The sequence below is a fragment of the Microcebus murinus genome, chromosome 6, assembly GCF_040939455.1.
Source record: "Microcebus murinus isolate Inina chromosome 6, M.murinus_Inina_mat1.0, whole genome shotgun sequence".
Lineage (NCBI taxonomy): Eukaryota > Metazoa > Chordata > Mammalia > Primates > Cheirogaleidae > Microcebus > Microcebus murinus.
In genome coordinates this window covers 433,842-452,687 of record NC_134109.1, presented here as the reverse complement: position 1 = coordinate 452,687, position 18,846 = coordinate 433,842, and the positions used below count along the sequence as shown (strand labels likewise).

The 18,846-nt window shown below is 42.2% G+C and overlaps 1 gene segment (V, D, J or C); it reads right to left on the bottom strand.

Moving 5' to 3' along the window:
• Nucleotides 1-6,791: 6,791 nt before the first annotated feature.
• On the bottom strand, nt 6,792-7,280 carry LOC142871423 (immunoglobulin heavy variable 1-2-like). The segment is given in 2 exon segments: nt 6,792-7,108; nt 7,192-7,280. Coding segments are annotated over 2 exon segments (363 nt in total).
• Nucleotides 7,281-18,846: the final 11,566 nt, after the last annotated feature.

Genomic DNA, 18,846 nt, shown 5'->3' with positions numbered 1-18,846 from the left:
TGGGACACTTGAGGATAGTGCAGGGTCCAGATCACAAGTGAGTTCTGGAGGGAGGTGTATGACAAGGTTAACATTTGATACAATATAAATTCTTCTTGTGAGATTGTAATGTGATCAATACTTAGCATCCATCATCATATTTCCTATTGGCACATGGGCATGGATCATATGTTGTGACTGTCCATGTTTGTTCCATGTTACAAATCCAAGAGTAAGCACAGAGCATCGAGGGCCTGCGTAATGTGTCCGGAGCTCACGTCTGGTAAGAGTGAGTTCTGGTATCTGAGCCTTTGCTCCTCAGCATAGACACACCTGACCCATGATCCCACTGCCGCACAGAGCTGAACGTGCCTAGTGAGGTTTCAAGAGCTCTGTAATGAGAACATGTGTGATTTTCCACACTTAGACTTTACCCCAACATATGCAGAGGACTAGGGTTGATGCTGTTGAATTTTCAGGGTACTTGGACATGTAACATATTATCTTTGTAAGATTTCTTACCAATATTTTTATAGTTTATCTGAAATAAGTTTAATGAGGTATAATTGACATGGGGAAAACCTCATACATTTAAGGTGTGCAATTGACAAATATTGATATATCCATAATCATTATGAAGACAGTGAGGAAATCAGTTCTTGGTAATGTTTCCATCTCTTCTTCTGTCTTCCCTTCTTTTTGCTAACCTTCTTCTATGATTCCCTGAGGCAGATGTTGATCTTCTTTAAACTATTTTAGTTTTTATGTTCTAGAATACATAAAAATGGAACAATGTAGTCTGTACTCTTATTAACTCAGCATAAAGACCAGAAATCATAGCCGTGCTGTGGTGTGTATCAAACATTCATAGATGGTAACAAGAGGTAGTATTCCAATGAACACATTTGCAGTGTTTTTTTCTGTTAAGATGTTTATTGACATATAAGACTTAAATTTTCTGGGTCTTACAAATAAATCTGTTACTCAGCTTGAAGATGTACACTGTGAGAAACATATTTTTTTTATTTTATTCTTAGACCAACTTTGAAAACAACAAACTGCAGTAGTGGAAATTTTGCAAACATTACTTAATACTTCAGATAATTGATGTTATAAGACGAAAAACTAACCTGAAATGGGGGAGACATGACATATTCAGGAAGTGAAAGAGCCAGGGGACTAGGCGGTCTGTGGCAGAGGCTGCCATATATAATGTAGGGTATGGCAAGATGCAGCCGCCAGTGTGCACAGGACTGCTGGAAGCTCAGGATGGTAAAGGCATCATGCTGGGAAATTCTCAATGGCCAATTGAGAATTGAGAAATTCTCAATTCTCAAGTGTTTAAGGGAAATCCTCTTCTCTTGTCTCTGTCCTCTAGAACAGGGACAGTCACAAAACTCTCCCTCTCATGAAGGTTCCCTCTTGGAGAGAGAGCGAGCACACACTTCAGAAATACACCCAGACCCATCTTCCCATCATCACTATAGAACTGAGAATTGATCTGTCACAAACTCACTAAAACTGGCATCCTCAGGGCACAGATGGACCCAATACGATGTGGGAGGGAAACAGGGGTCCCCACCAAGGTTATGTCCAGAGCCAGCTCCCCCTCCCTGGAGAATAAAAGCCTCGATCTACAGGGAAGGGCAGCAAATCTGGAAGGTAAAGACACTGAGGAAGAAGCACTGCAGCTGTGAGAGAGAACAAGAAGGGACAAGCAGGGACACTCTACCCCAGGAGAATGGACAACAATGCCTGGACCATCAGCTCTTCTGGAGCAGGAACATGGACACCTAGAGGCAGCTCCCAGACCCAGGGTCACCAACCCACTAGAAATGCAGCTCTGCCGAAGGGCAGAGAATCCTACTTCAGCCCACCCCTTCCACGCATTGACAATTGTCAGGGGACATCACAGGGGACTGCCTGTGATAGAGCTGAAATTGACAGACCTCTGCAGAAGAGCACAAGATGCAAACATAAGGCCAAGCAGGAAACAGAAACCTGTTCACTGGAGCCATCTGAAGTCTCTGGTGGACGTAGAAGAAACCTTCTCCTTGTCTTCATCATAGTCTTCTTCCTAACACTATTTTCTTCTACTTAAAAATATTATTTTAATGTTCTGTAGATTTTGTTGCTGTCCACCAATATTGCCCCCTTATCTCTTTTTTCACTAATTTTTACTAATATTTTTAAGCAGAATGATAAATGTTTTTAAACTTTTTTTTCTTATAGCTGACTGCTGACAAACTAAGGCTCATTTTTCTATATTTTCTTTTTGTTCCTACATCATGTGTCAAGATAAGAATGAAGCTGGCTTTCTGGATATGTCAATGTAAAAATTGATGAAAAAAAATAGAAAGACCTGCATAAAATAACTTTCAAATTACCCAAACCTGGAGAGACTCCAACATCCAGAATTCTTGTTTCTTCTAGTTGTAGTCATTAGTCAGTTACTTTTTCAGTTATTTAGTTATTTAGTCAGTTACAGTCTGTTGTCTTTAGATTCTGGGAAAACAGCCACATATAATAATTTAGAAGGGACAAGAGAAAAAAAAAGCAACCACTTATACACTGTAGGTGGGAAAGAACAAACTTTTGGATGCACTTCTACCTTCCAGAGACTTAATATTAAGATTGAGGTCAGTGCAAAAAGTGATAACATGGAAACTAAGGAAAATACTGTAGTAAATCATTATTCAATGCAGGCTGTCTTATCACAGCAAATTATCTTATCTAAACCTGCAAATGATATTCTCCAGAGGGACTGAAACTAGTAGTTAAAACATAGCAATATTTAGTGCCTAGTTTTACATTTTTAAAAATTGACCTTTTCCAGTATCTGTTTTATTCAGGTGATCTGTGTTCTCAGAACAGCTGAGAATTATGTGATAGTGTATAATATATGCATATTAATTACATTTAACTATTAAACTGCTCTATGTGGAGCATGCACGTTTGTTACCATCTTAAATCAACATTTGTGAGGAAACATCCTAAAAGGCAGCTGATGTTATTTCTTGGTCATTTTTTAACCACTCAACAACAAAACCCTGAGAAAACCAAAAAAGGTGAGACATGACCAGTATAAACCCAGTATCCAGGTCCCCCTTGATGGGAATTCTTCCATGGTATTTAATATGTTTTACTTATTGTCTGTAGAGATACTTGAGGTATTAAAGTGATTTCATGGCAAAAGGCTATGTTCTCACAGTGGATACAAAAGATTCTGGACTTTCTGTTCCAGTATGTAGGAAACCAACTTTAATATCAAATGTGGGAGGCATGTACATTATATCCATCCACAATAGTAACTGTGTGACATGTTACCAGGAATCATGCAACATATTGTCAATCCTATCAACTCTTCTGGAAATGTGGAAAAATGGCATTCTTGATTTAAAATTAAAAAACATAAAGGCCATCTTGAATTCCCTTGGTCAAACGTCAGCACTTATGGCATTACAGTCCATTCCCTCAATGACAACACTAGCCTTTCCCCTATTGCATGCATGGCAAAATGCTAAAAGTAATTAAGGTATTAAACTTATTCCTGTGGTCCATAGATCGAGGCTGAAATTTCTCTACATCTATTATCATTTACTTTTTCATTTTCATTTCATTTACTTTCTTCCTAAGACTGCCAGACACTGCCTTGTGTCTGTTGTAAAGACCACCAAAGAGGGTGTGAACCCACTCTTTATCCACACAGGAACCAATCTTAATGGTACTTTGAGCAAGTATGGCAGTGAACCTCCAGTGGCTCAACCTTTGGATTCATGTGTCACAACGACACAATCAACTCAGAGTCATACACACTGGGAAGCTCGTCCAGTGTAGACTGTGGAAATGAGGGTGGTCGTGAATCCTGGGGTTCTTTGAGTTGTGGATGGAGACAGCTGCCCTAAACTTTCAGAAGAAGCTGATGGTCTTACACATTGGACAGATTCCATCCACAATATCGGACTAAAATTCCTGTGCAGTGTGTCATCATCACTACTGTTGCTATCATCAGTTACATTTTCATATTCTATAGACTCACTTGTTGCCAACACCTACTGGACCTTTAACAGTTTGTCCACTTTATTGAATATAATTATTCAATAGAATAGATAGACTTTTTGATGTTTGACAACTTACCACTGAAGGTTCATCTCCCTTCTCCTTTTCCCTGCAGTGGAGGTACAGTAAATAACCATAGGTTCTCCCTCATGATCCCAGGGGGAAGCTCCAACCTCACGAGTTCCTTCCTGTGAGAGGAAACCCACACTCGGCCCCCACCACTGGTGCATTATGAAAACACTGAGCACCTCTCCTTTCCTGCTCTATAAGCCATTCTGCCCCCTTTTGAGAGGCCCGTCCTGCTTCCACCTGGTACTGAAACAGTGGAGGCAAGAAAGTTTCTGTATTCACCAGGTGTGAGTGTAGCCTTATCAGACTCAAGATCACTCAAAGTGGTGATGGAGTGTCTTTGCATTCACCTGGTGCCAACAGCAGTCAGTGCCATGAGCCTGGTGCTGTGACACTCAACCCACAGGGCCATCCTTCCCTTGCTTGGGATGCTGAATCCCTCTGCCCCGTATGTCCCCCAGGCACCTTACCCTGCTGTACGCTGTGCTGCACTGCTGAGTCCAACAGAGCATGTTCATAGAGTTATGGACTATTCAGCAGTGTTGACAATTAATTTACAATTAGGGTCAGGAGAGAACTGTAGCCATGATCTGTACTCTGTGCAGCTGAGAATGATTCTCTCTTATTAAACCAAGGCTTCTAATACTTAGACTGCAGAGGTAATCACAGAATCATGATTTCAGAGAAGTTTCCCAGAGGAGACCGTTTTATGCAGAGGAAGCCACAATCCAAACAGGAAACTAGCCCTTACTCTCCACATGCACCTGCCCTGGGCTGGCTCTGTGCTCAGTGGGTTCCGGTCGCCCCCTGGCAGCCACAAGAGCCCTTGCAGGGAGCTCTGTGACTGGGCTCACTGATGTCCTCTCATTATGTCTCCCACAGTGAATCCTGGTTTGTCCTTTGTGCTCACAGAGCTCAGCTGCAGGAACAACCAGTTTGGCACATTGACTGGCACATGGCAAATGAGCTCTTGAGGGACACATTGTAATTTGTGCTCCTTTCATAACATATGCTCCTGATCCAGTCTCATCCCTTTTCTCAGGGCTGGCAGGTACAGCTCTAGCGGTAACCACAGCTGTGGTGAAAACTCCAGAGATGACACAGGTGAGGGAGAGTCTGTGTGATGGCTTCATCAGCCCTGAGCCCAACTCCTGCAGCTGAACCTTGGAGGCAACACCTTAGTACGGGGAGATTTTTCCCAACGCTCAGCTATTCATTGTTATACATGAGGCTAAGACGAATAATATTCCTTGCTACTTTTAAATGATGCACTTTCAAGTTAAAGAGACTTTACCAAAGTGATTATAATGTTACATTCACAGCATATATTTCTGTATTCTTAAACAAATGTGTCTATCTGGTTTATACCATTGACTTTTCTATCATATTTTATGAATAAACCAAGAAAATATCTTTATATAATATATTTTCTATTCAATAAGCTAAAATATCCATAGACATGATATAAAAGTTTGGATAAAACTTATTAAAGTTCCAATATACTTTAATTGATGAAAGCAACCCACTCCCCAGCTGCCTGAAATTACTTAAAGCCAAAAGCAAAGGAAGGTCTCACACCTACACTTCAATGTGCTCAATACCTCAGAGCAGTCAACCGAATTGTCGTCCCTCAACTGTCTCATAATTCCTAATCTCAATACCTTCCTGCCATCAATCCCCTGATGCCACTTTGTTGGGGGAGAGAGTTGTTGCCCTGCCCTTCTCAGCGTGGCCTAGGATGGGGCAGGCAGTCATGAGTGCCTCCCCTGCGGGGGACAACAACGCAGTAGGGCAGTAGGCAGTGATGGCTCCTGGGCTCTCTCTGCTCTGCAGAGGACACGAAAGGGTCCTTCACCTCTGAGGAGGGCACAGGCCAGCACAGCATGCTGTGTAGGACGCACTGCATGTCTTCAGCATGGCAGGCTCAGCTTCCTGAGCTGCTGAACCTCTTCTACCCTCCCTAGAGCGGCCTCTTTTCCTAGGCACCATTGTTTGCTTTCCTTGGAATTTAAACAGATGAGTTGAAAAATTACAGCACCAGAATAACAAATATATATCAGTATAAATTAGTCAGAATCCACAGAAGGGACAACACCAAGGGTGAAACCAAATGTAAACTGTAGATTTGGTGTAATTATGGCGTGTCAATGTACCTCCATTATAATCTATTTATGAATCTGTTGCAGTATGTTGACAGTGGGGAAGTTTGTGGCTGTGCAGGCCATGTGTAAATGAGAACTTTGTACCTTCTCTCAAAGTTACCATGAACTTAAAACTACCATAAAATAAATTTCATTTAAAGTAATTAAGAAAGACATTTTGGGAGACATTTTGGCCATTTATTATGTATTAAAAGGCATGTACCATGTACCTGAGGATTCTTACTTCAGTTTATTTATCCAACTGATATTAAAACTTATGTTGACAATAATAACTCAGTAGAAATGCTTGTACTAGCTTTATTAACTGGAGTCTTCTGTCATTCTCTAAATTCTGTTGATACAGTGACAACCGAATGAAACCTTTACAATATAATTAGAATGTATACATGTGTCAAATATTCATTTTCCTCAACCAATTAACCGATATTGTAAAAATTTAAACCTAACAATCCTCATCATTTTCTCATCCGCAGCACAGCTGCATCTCCCTCAGGGTTTCTGACCCCCTCGGGATGTGGGTTGTCACACTGTGTCTCTCGCACAGTAATACACAGCCGTGTCCTCGGGTCTCAGACTGCTCAGCTCCATGTAGGCTGTGCTCGTGGACGTGTCCCTGGTCATGGTGACTCGGCCCTGGAACTTCTGTGCATAGCTTGTTCCTCCACTGTTAGGGTTGATTCGTCCCATCCACTCCAGCCCTTGTCCAGGGGCCTGTCTCACCCAGTGCATATAGTAGCTGGTGAAGGTGTATCCGGAAGCCTTGCAGGACACCTTCACGGAGGCCCCAGGTGGCTTCACCTCAGCCCCAGACTGCACCAGCTGGACCTGGGAGTGGGCACCTGTGCAGGGAAGACAGGAGTGGGTAAACCCACCTTGGCTGGCTCCAGGCCCTTCCTCACCCTGGGACTGGGGAATCCCTCACATGTAGCTGCTGCCACCAGGAAGAGGATCCTCCAGGTCCAGTCCATGGTGAGGAGCTGAGCTCTCAGGGCCTTCTCCAGTGGGGGGACGTGGCTGTGGGGTGATGCTCTCAGGACATAGGCATAGCTGTATTTAGCTCAGCAGACCTCGGGTAGTTTGCATATTCATGAGGCAGGGCATTTCATAGCCCTAGACCTGCCCCAGTATAAGAAAGAGAAACATGAGGATATGTGGGCCATACAACATCAGGGAGATGCTGAGGACAGGCGTTCCTGCAACCCCATTGAACTGTATGTGCACAGAGGTCCTCCCACTGAAAAACAAGCCCCAAATACAGGTTATTCACTGTGAACCCACATGTGAATTGCATGGACACATCCAGCACCATCTAGGGGCTTTGACACAGGAATATCTTTTTCTTTGGATCAGTGAAATTCTTGATATATTGTACCCAGTTATATGTAAAAAGCTTCCCTTGCCTCCAGCTGCTTACTCGTAACACATGTAGGAGGGCTAGAGACCCTTTGTAAATGTGGCTTTCATTAAAGTGCTATGTTACATCAACACTCACAGCTGAGTAGGATATTCATACAAATGTCAACATATCATATAAACTTATTATTATACATTTTCAAAAAGGAATACTCAGTCCCCAAGAGCAACCCCATCCCAGCCTCCTGTGCATCTCCTGCTGGGCGGCAGCCTGTGCTGGTGTTCCTGCACGTCCCCTGAAGCCAAGCCCTACCTGCAGGGGAGGTTCCCTCTGGGCTCTCGGAACATCTTCCTCCCTGTGTCCCAGCCCAGTGTGACCTGGTTGTGCCCTGGATCACATGCTCCTTCACAGACAGCATGTGCTTTTCACTGTAAACCATGAACTGGCCTTTCTAAACCCAGGGAACTGCAGGGAGGCCCCCAGCAAAGACTCTGTGAAACCATCAGGGAGCCCCTTCCCTAGAGCACCACATGCCCTAGTATGGTCACACACACAGGGGTCCGAAACCCTCAGGGGCTTTGGAGGCGCTCATATCTCATTTAAGTTCCCCTGGTTAAATGTCATATCAGAGAACATGTTAACACACAGCTAATGGTGATGGCCCAGAACCCACCACACTGCTAATCCTGCAGCACACTCATACACACACACACACACACACACACACACACACACACACACACACACACTGTGGCAAGAGTTCACAGCTATGGGAGGGACACTTCCCTTCTTCCCTGCATGTGGCACACTGACCCTGGGCCTGGGTATGTGCCCTTGTCAGACAGACAACAGCAGAAACCTCATAACTAGAGAAAGGGACCTGCCCACGCTGTGAGTTTGTCTGTTCTCCCAGCAAGGGGGACCCTGCAGATGACCCTGCGTAGGGTTCAAGTTTGGCACCGCAGTTCACACCTGGCCAAGTCATGTGCAGTTAGTGGAGCCATCACCGAGGTGTCTGGACTGTGGGGAGGACCGCACTGGCCCTGCAGCACAGCAGGTCCACCTCTCAGAGACACAGCCAGGAGTGTGAGGGCTGGGTCCTGGAGACCTGGACAAGATGTTCTTGAGGATCAGAAGTAGGAGCTGATATTGGAACATGGTACCTGGGAGGGACAGGTGGGTGGGTCAGAGTCCCTGAGAACCACGGTCTGAGAGGGGCCCCATCCACCCCTTCTCCCATTGGGCACCTATTGTGATATCTTGTTACTCTCCCATCTGGGCGGGTGGACTCCACGGGGTGACTGACTAGTGTTTTCACTTCTCGAGTCTCAGGAACATAAGAAGTGCACTTCAAAAGCACAGTTGAGGAGACACGTCTGCCAGGCTTCAGAGGATGCTGCCCATGGGCCCATGTGTCTCCCCTGGGCTGAGCAGGTGGCCTGAGGAGGACTCAGATAATTTCACCAAGGTCCCAGATACTCCATCCCATAGCAAGGTCCTATGCCATGTGACTTCCCAGTGTGTCCTACTCAGAGGAGTGGGCTGTGTCTGGCCCCAAACAGAAGCTGTGCCCAGGAACTCACTTGTGCTAGCCACAGAGGCCATGTAAATTCAGAGACGCTGGGTATCCTCAGTTAACTGCTGCCCAGGACACTATGGAGACTAGCAGGGCTGTGAGCAAGGGACTGGGGGTCCCATGAGAAGCCACAATTGAGGGAAGTTAGGTCCTGATAATTGAGAAGAGGAGTTGTTAGCCAGCTCAGGTGCTGCTCAGCGGGATCAGCTTCTGGGTAGGGCAGCAGCCTGGTGAGTGTTGTTTCTGCCCTATGAGGGAGGCCAGACTTCCACTGCAGTCCCTCCTCACCAAAAGGAAGGTGGCATTGTCCATCCTCATGTGACAGCCTACTGGTTATCTCTCCTTCCTGACCTCCTGCCCAGTGGCTTAGAGGCCCTGCGTCTGACACAGGGACAGAGGCACTTCTTAGTCACCCCTGAAATTGCCCAAACCCAGCTCGTTGCAGGAGAGACCTGAGTCCCCCTGGTTCTGATCCTTGATGAACCCAAGTGATTCACAAGCATATGTTGAATATTACCATGAGGAGAAGAGAAATTTTGCAAATACCACAAAGGCTGAGAAAGAAGTGACTCTGAGGATGAGGGGGGGTGCTGAGCATGTAGTTGTCAGAGGGTCCAGGTTCAGCTAGTGACATTGGTTTTATCCCCCTGTGTGACTGGGTTTCCCTAAGTTTTCCTGCTCAGATAGACTCTGTCATCACACACGGAGCTTCCAACCACTCTCATCATGCTGATAGGATGAGGAAGCGTTGGGAAGGGAAGGGTAGATATTGTTATGACTACACTTTAATGACTCAGTCATCCTCTGCCCCTGGGCTTTGAACTTCACCAGGAGCCCCTAGTAATAGAGGTCATTTGAACCTGTGCTCTACTCCCTTCCCTGGGAATAGTGACCTGGACTATTCCCCTTACTCTCTGACCTTATTGATTATTTTCTCTCATGGGAGATACAGGAGGAAAGGAGCGTCCTGGAAGAGGCAGAGTTCTCTTATCATGTTAATACTCTGCAAATGACTTTCCTCCAGGGAGTCCATCTGCACCAGACTCAGGGCACAGGTCTCAATGAACATCCTTCCCTTCTGATCTCATGCAGCATAACAAGCACGTTGTGTTCTGGAGTAACTCACATCTTTCGTCACGTGGCTTAGGAAATTGTGGTTTGGATAAGTTTGTTTCTTGTTTCAAAGTCTATAAAATAAAAATTGGTTCAATATTTACATCATTTTGGTGAATGCCCACCATTCTTCACCTTTACTTGTGGATTTTGGATGATCTTGGATCCACGGCCAGCCACAGTCTCTGACCCAAGGCTTCCCTATCACACACACAGACCAGGCCTTGTCTCTGCCCTGATGAGGGAGACTTATTCTTGGATATGTGTGTCACCTCTCTGTTCTCTCAATGTTAAGATCACTACAACCCTAGAAATGCCCTCTTCAAATGTGTGTCTCTGCCTTATTGAGATAGGCAAATGTTCCCATAGGATATGATGTTCATACAAACATCTGCAGTGCTTGTTGAATTCTCATTTTTTATTTCTCTTTTGAAAAAGGAAAATTCTGTGCCTGTGAGGAAACTCCTCTGTTACCACTCTGAATATTCTTTGGGGGCATGGGCCTGGACTGGGTGGTCCTTTGGACTCCCTGGAGATCCTGAGTCTCTCTAGTGGGTGTGACCACCCCCAAGGTCCTGTGGACCACTGAAGGGAGGCCTGGGTCTGGGCTCACACTGATGTACACTCACTGTGTCTCTCATACTGTAATACCAAGCCATGTCCTTCATAGGCAGAAAGCTCAGCTGAAGGGAGATATGGGTCTTGGACGTGTTTCCAGAGACAGTGACTCACTCTTGAAGGATGGATAAGAGGTCCTGTCACCTGTACTACTGACGTGCCCCATCCATCACAGCCCTTCCCTGGGGCCTGCTGAATCCAGCTCCACCAAAACCCAGAGACCAACAGAGGAGGGAAAGTCTGTGAGGGAATCACCAGTCCAGTGCATGATTCCTGCAGCTGCACCTGGGACAAGACTCCTGGAGATGCAGAGACCTTAGTGAACCATGTGCTTTGTGGCAGAACCCTCGCATCTTTATGTCTGCATCCACGAGACACCCACATCTGAGAACTTCCAAAAGATGGAAAGAACCACAGATGTCTCAAGTGTATAAGTGTTCCTATCTCTCTGCATCCATGCCAACATTTGTTGTTTGGAAACATTTTTTTTTTATTTTGGAGTATTATGGGGGTACCAAATTTTAAGGTTTCAAAAAATGTCCTTTCCTCCCCTCCCCCACAAGTGTGAGTTTCCAAGGTGACCATCCCCCAGATGGTGCACATATTTTGATAAAAGCCATTCTCAATGGAGTGAAGTGATATATTATTATAATTTTGACTTGCATTTTCTTAATGATTAGCGATGTTGAGCATTTTTTCTTATGTTTCTTGGCCATTAGTTTATCTTCTTTTGAAAATTTTCTGTTCATGTCCTTTTCCCACTTATTAAGGTGCTGTTTGATTCTATTACTATATGGATTATAATTATTAGCCCTTTGTCAGCGGTATAGCATGCAAATAATTTCTCCCCTTGTGTGAGTTGTCTATTCATTCTAGTGATAGTTTCCTTCAGTGTGCAGAAGCTTTATAATTTGATTAGGTCCCATTCATTTATTTATTTTTTTTTTTGATACTGTGTTTGCTTTTTGGGTCATCATTCTAAAGGCTGATGTCTATAAGAGTTTTATCAACATTTTCTTCTAGAATTGGTATGGTTTCATGCCTTAGGTTTAAGTCTGCTGTCCATTGTGATTTGACTTTTGTGAGAGGTCAGAGGAGCAGATCCTGTTTCAGTATTCTCCATGTGGCTATTCAATTTTCTCAGCACCATTTATTGACTGGGGATTTATTTCCCTAGTGTATATTTTTGCCTGCTTTGTCAAAAATTAGATGTTATATTAGATTGGCTTTATGTTGGGTTCTCAGTTCTGTTCCCTTTGTCTATGTCTCTATTCTTGTCCTAGTACCATGATGTTGTGGTTACAATAGCCTTGTAGTGTAGCTTTAAGTCTGGTGAATAATGCCTCCCAATTTGTTCTTTTTGCTTAGTTTTACTACAGCTATAGGGCATTTTCTCTTTTGACATACAAAGTATAGAATTACTTTTTTAAGGACTGACTGTGAAAAATAATATTGATATTTTAATAGGAATTGTACTGAATGTGTAGATGACTTTGTGCAGTTTAGAATTTTAATGATATTGATTATGCTAATACATGAGCTCAGTATCATGTTCCATCTGTTTGTATCCTCTGCTATTGTCTTAGTGTTTCCTAATTCTCCCTGTACAGGTCCTTCACATTATTATTTAAATGTATTCCTAGGTACTTTAATTTACTTTTGCTATTGTGATTGGCGTTTGAATTGGTTCTCAGATTGACTTTTGTTGGTGTATGTCAATGCTACTGATTTGTGTACATTGATTTTGTAATTGAGATTTTGCTGAATTTGTTGATCAATTCCAGTAGTGTCTTGGCAGAATTTGTGGAGTTTTCTAAATGTAAGATATCATCTAAAAAAGTGAGACTTTCACCTCTTCTGTGCACATTTGGATGCCCTTGATTTCCTTCTCTTGTGTGATTGCTCTGGCTAGGACTTCCAGCAGTATGTTAAATAAAGATGGTGATAGAGTGCAACCCTGTCTTAGAAGCCAGTTCTAAGTGAGATTTCTTTCAATTTTTTCCAGTTTAATGTTGGTTGTGGGTTTGTATCTCATGGCTTTTATAATTTTGAAGTAAGTTCCATTTATGCCTATTTTGTGAAGCATACTATCATAAAAGTGTGCTTAATTCTGTCAAAGATTTTTCTGTGTGTATTGATAGGATCATATGTTTTTTTTTTTCTTCAGTTCTATGTATGTCATGAATTGTCTTTATTGATTTGTGTATGCTTAACCATCCTTTGATCTCTGGGATGAATACTGCTTGGTCATGATGGATTATTTTTGATTAGCACTTCAGTTCAGTTTGCTAGAATTCTATTGAGAATATTTGCATGCATATTCATAAGGGTTATTGGTCTGTAGCTTTCTTTTTTGTTGTTGAGTCTTTTCCTGTCTTTGGTATCAGTGTGATGTTGGTTTCATAAAATGTGTTGTGGATTTCGCCTATCTCCTCAGTGTTGTTGAGTACTTTCTGCAGGATAGGTACCAGTTCTTTTTTGTAAGTATGGTAAAATCCAGGTGTGAAACACACTTGTTCTCTTTTGGGAGGGGAACATTTTTTATTGCTTCTATAATATCAATACTTTATATATTGGCCTGTTGAGGAGTTCTGTTACTTCCTGATTGAGCTTCGGGAGTATGTGTGTTTCTAAGAATTTGTGCATTTTCTTTACACTTTCGAGTTTATGTGATTAGAGGTTTTTATACTATTCAGAGATGATATTTTGTGTTTCCATGGTATCAGTTGTAATTTCACCTTTGTAGTTCCTGACTGAGTTTATTAGAGTCCTTTCTTTTCTGATTCTGCTTAATCTAGCAGGAGGCATGTCAATTGTGCTTATCATTTCAAATAATTAGTTTTTAATTTAATTAATCTTTAATATCATTAATCTTTCAGCAATCTTTTTATGGATTTCATTTAGTCTGCTCTGATCTTGGTTATTTCTCTTCTTCTGCTGGGTTCTGGGTTGGTTTTCTCATCCTTTTTGAGTGGTTTGATGTGATTAATGAGATTGTTGATTTGTGATCTTTCTGTATTTTGGATGTATACATTCATGGGTATAAATTTTCCTCTCAGAACTGCTTTAGCTGTGTCCCACAGATTTTGATAACTTGTGTCTCCTTTATCATTTAGTTTAAAGAATCTTCTCATGTCCATATTGATTTCCTCTTTAACCCAATTATCCTTCACCAGTATGTTGTCTAATTTCCTTAAATTTGTTTAGATATGAGTGTTTCTATTAGACATTATTCCTAATTTTATTCCACTCTTGTCTGAGAAGATTGGTGGTATAATTTGTAACTTTTTAAAATTTCTTGAGGCATGTTTTGTGGCATAGCATATGGCCAATCATACAATTTGTTCATTGAATTCAGGAGAAAAATTTATATTCAGTGGATTCTGTGTAGAATGTTCTGTAACTGTCTGTCAGGCCCATTTGTTTTAGCATTCTGTTTAAGTCCATTGCGTCTTTCTTTGTTCATTTTCTGTTTCTTGGATATTTCTTTTTCTGTTACAGGTGTGTTGAAGTCTGTAGCTTTTAGGGTGCTAGTGATCACCATTTTCTTTAGACCAAGTAGGATTTGGTTTATTAATATGCATCCTCCATATATAGGTGCATAAATATTTGGAATTGTTATATAATCTTGTTGACTTGAACCCCTAACCATTATATAATTACCATCTTTGTCTTTCAGTACTTTTTGGGATTTCATGACTGAGTAATCTGAAATCAGAATAGCTATTTAGCTTTTTTTAGGCTTCTGCTTCCGTGAATATGATTTCCTATCCCTTCACTTTTGGTCTGAATGCAAATCTGTGTGTTGGATGTATTTCCTGATGACAAAAGATACTTGGCTTGTGTGTATTTACCCATTTGGCCAGCCTATGTCTCCTTAGTGGGCAGTTCTCCTCATTCACATTTACTGAAAAACTTGATAAGTGGGGCAGATTTCTGTTCAACCTGTTTAGTCAAACTTTGTTGCTTTGGTTTCTTTCTTGAGACATTGTTGTATCTGGCCTTTGACTTTTAGCTTCTGGATTAAATTATATTGGTGTGTTTCTATTGTGCTGAGCCATGTGTAACACTTTTCTGAGTACTTCCTGGAGGGCAGCTCTTTTGGTAGAAATTGTGCAGGGAAAGTTGGATAGCCACATAAAGACTATTGAATCAGGATCCATATCTATCACCACTTACTCATATTAATTAAAGATAGATAACAGAGTTAAATCTAAGACAAGACACCATAAGAATTTTACTATAAAATGTCAGAAAATCTCTAGATATTGGCCAAGAAAATAACTTATGAAGAAGATCCCAGAGGCAATCACAGTAATGGTAAAAATAAATAAATGAGAAGTGATTAAACTAAAGGCTTCTGCACAGCCAAGGAAACAGTCAATAGAGAAAATAGACAACCTAGAGAATTGGAAAAAAATAATTACATGCTGTATATATGTGAAAAGGCTAATAACCAAAATCTACAAAGTAATCAAGCACATTAGGAGCGGAAAAATCTAGCAACTCTTTATAAACTGTGCAGCAGACATGAAAATAATTTTTCAAAAGAAGACAGGCTAATGGCCAATAAACATACGAAAAAATTCAGAAAATCACTAATCATCAGTGAAATGCAAATCCAAATCACAATGAGATATCACCTAAATTAAGTGGCTTTTATCAAGAAGTCCCAAACTAATAGATGCTGGCATGTATGTGAAGAGAAAGGTACACTCATACACTTTTGGTGTGACTGCAAATTAATGCTACTTCTATGGGGTATGAATCACCCCATATAATAAAGCTGGAGGTTGATAACCAGTAATTCATATTACTAATGTAAACTTTTCATTAGCATATAGTGCTCAGCCTGGTGTAAAATGGACTTTGATGACAAGAGTCATTGCACTTTTTAGAGCTTGTGGATCATCCAAAACTGGAATTAAATTCATGTCTTTGCAATAATGCATGAACGTGGTATACTGTGCAAAGAAAAGGGTTTCTCACAACTTCTGGAGACCCTATCAAAATGAATAACAAGCTATGGATCTTTCAGGTAAACTTCTAAGTCCTAGAGATATGACAAATATAACTTTGGAAATCATGCAAAAAATAAATAGCAGCATGGGAGCTAAACAAGTGTTGTAGAATATCATTACACAGAAAAAGCAGCCTTGACCTCATCTATAAATGCATCTAAGCTTGTAAGGCATTACCATTATTCATGTAACACACCATCCATTCATTAAAAGTCTTCTGAGAATGTTGATCAAATTGACATTATTAAGTTCAAAATGTCACAATTTTAAGAGAATCCTGAACTCCTCTGGCCAATGGTCCTACCATTAGCACTGTGGCATTACAGTCCCCTCCCTTGAGGACACATCAGTTACTACCCGATGTCTTGGTAGCTGGAGAGATCAAACACTTAGATTTTACCACAGGTACTAACATTCTCCCTACTTCATGGAAGGGAAAAAAAAAACTTTAAAGAAATCCATGTGTCATACCCACTCATATCACCCACAGATGCAGGCTGCCTTTTACAACATCTTTTTAAAAGTCTCTCAACAAGTTCAACCCGGACATTGTATATATTAGAAGAAATATCAGAGCACTTCACTTTAGCCACATTAGAACTAATATCAGTAAGGAGTTCTAATATAATATGTAGTGAAATTACAGGGAGGCAATTCTTGGGTTCATATTTCAGAACGACAGCATCCATTGAGAACTCTGGGTATTTTCTGGCTACTGCAGTAGACGATGCCAAAGTGAGCATTTTCATAGAATCTGTGAAGCTTCTGGTATTTTGAAGCCCACAGCTGACCCACGACCTTTAGGATAAGCTAATGATCTTGAAGAGTGAAAAAGTTTCACTCATGACATGCTTCCAGGATCCCTGTCTAATTTCTCCTCCTACACAACTTAATTATTATTAATATCATCTCATAAACTATCTTCTATTTTTCTGCAAACCTGGTTGCTGACTGCCTTTAATGTTTTTTAAACTTCTTTTATTTTTATTTTTTATTTTTTTGCTTGTTTTGAAACCCAGTAGCTGAGTGAAAAAGAAGTGCCAGTCTCTTAGCTGATGTCTTCCCGCTGACATTTGAAGGCATGTCTTTCATCTTCCCTGTTTGCTCCACTTATGGGAATTCTAGCGAAGAATCACAGATGCTTCCTCATGAGATAGCTGTTGGAGGTCAAACCTCACCAGACCCTTCCTGGAAGTGAGAGCCCCCTCCCTGCCCTGTCAGGGAACTGTTGTGAAAACCTCAGCCAGTCTCCATTACTGTTATATGAAGCCAGTTTGGACTCTCTTGAGGAGCCTGCAGTGCTCTGCAGTCCCTCCTCAGTAGTGGAGGGACTAAACCTTCCCATGTTCACTTAGTGTGCGTGTGCGTGCATGTGCGTGTACATGTGTGCATGTGTCTAATGCCATCAATGTCAACATCTACAATAAATGTTGGTGGGGTTCCTCTGCCCTTAAATTGTGTCAGATATAATCTACATTGTGAGCCTGGTGCTGGGACACAGACAATCACATGGTCTTCCTTGTCTTGCTTGGGATGCTGACTCCCTCTGCCCCTGATGTCCCGTAAACACTTTACCCTGCTAGCTGACTAGAAGGAACTTTCATTTCTGTGTTCTGTGCAGCATTGTGTCATGCAAAACATAATGTTGTATTGATTTTGATAATTATTCCCAAGGGTTGATAATTAATGCACATTTGGGCACAAGACAAAGTAATTGGAAGCAACTCACTGCATTTTGTACAGGTGAGAATATTTTCTCTCATTACCACAAACATGTCTAACTCAGAGACTGCAGAGAGAAACACAGACTCATAAATTCAGAGAAGTTTCCGAGAGAAAATTTTTTTATGGATAGGAAGCCAGAACACTGAGAGGAAACCAGCTGTTACCCTCCACTTGCACCTGCCCTAGGCAGACTCTGCTCCTTGTGTACTGTGCGCCCCCTAGTGGCCTCGTGCGCCCACGCAGGAGGTTTTTTCTCTGGGCTTGCACTGATGTCCCCTCACTGAGCTTTTTGCACAGAAGGTCAAGGCTGTGTCCTTGGCTCACAGACTGTTTTTTTGCAGATACAGCAAGTTCTTGCTGTTGTCTCCAGAGATAGTGAATCATCCCTTCACAGCATCTGTGTAGCCTGTGCTACCACAGGTATAATGGCTGAGACCCACTCTGGCCCATTCCCTGAAGCCTGGTGGACCCAATTCTTTTCATAGCTGCTGAAGGTGAATCTGGAGTCTGCACAGGAGAGTCTCAGGGACCCCCCAGGCTGGACCAAGCCTCCCCCAGACTCCACCAGCTGCACCTCACACTGGACACCTGAAACAGAGGCATATCCTGGTCAGAAACTGTCACATACACCCTGTTTCTCTCACTGAAATCCACTCACACACCCAATATCTCTTGCTCTCCATTAATTACTTTTTAACAGAAACACAAAGAAAAACCAGCTCAGCCCAGACTCCATAGTGTTTCTTTACGTTCAGTTCTGTTCACCAAATGGGAGCACCTGGGGATGCTGGGGCAAGGGCTCCTCTCCCAGAGCTGCAGGGAGAGGGCTGGGCTGGTTTTCAATAGCAGAGGGCAGGCCCTATTTCCATGTCCTCTGCTATATAGTAAGCTCTGGGATGGGACTGGGACGCATTAGGGAGGATAGTGAGTGATGGGACTGTGAATAACAATTATTTAACATTAGCATATCTAATTTTTATTCGAACATTAATCTTGATCTGTAGGTGTCCACATTTTCTCCATCTACATATGTAAAAGCAAACCCATCAGGTTGGAGTCTCTATATGATGCATCTAAGAGTTCACATCTAGTTAGAGTGAGCTTTGGTTTCTAGGCCTGTGTTCCTCCCCACTGGACCTGACTTCTTCCTGCAACAATTCCAGGGTCGAA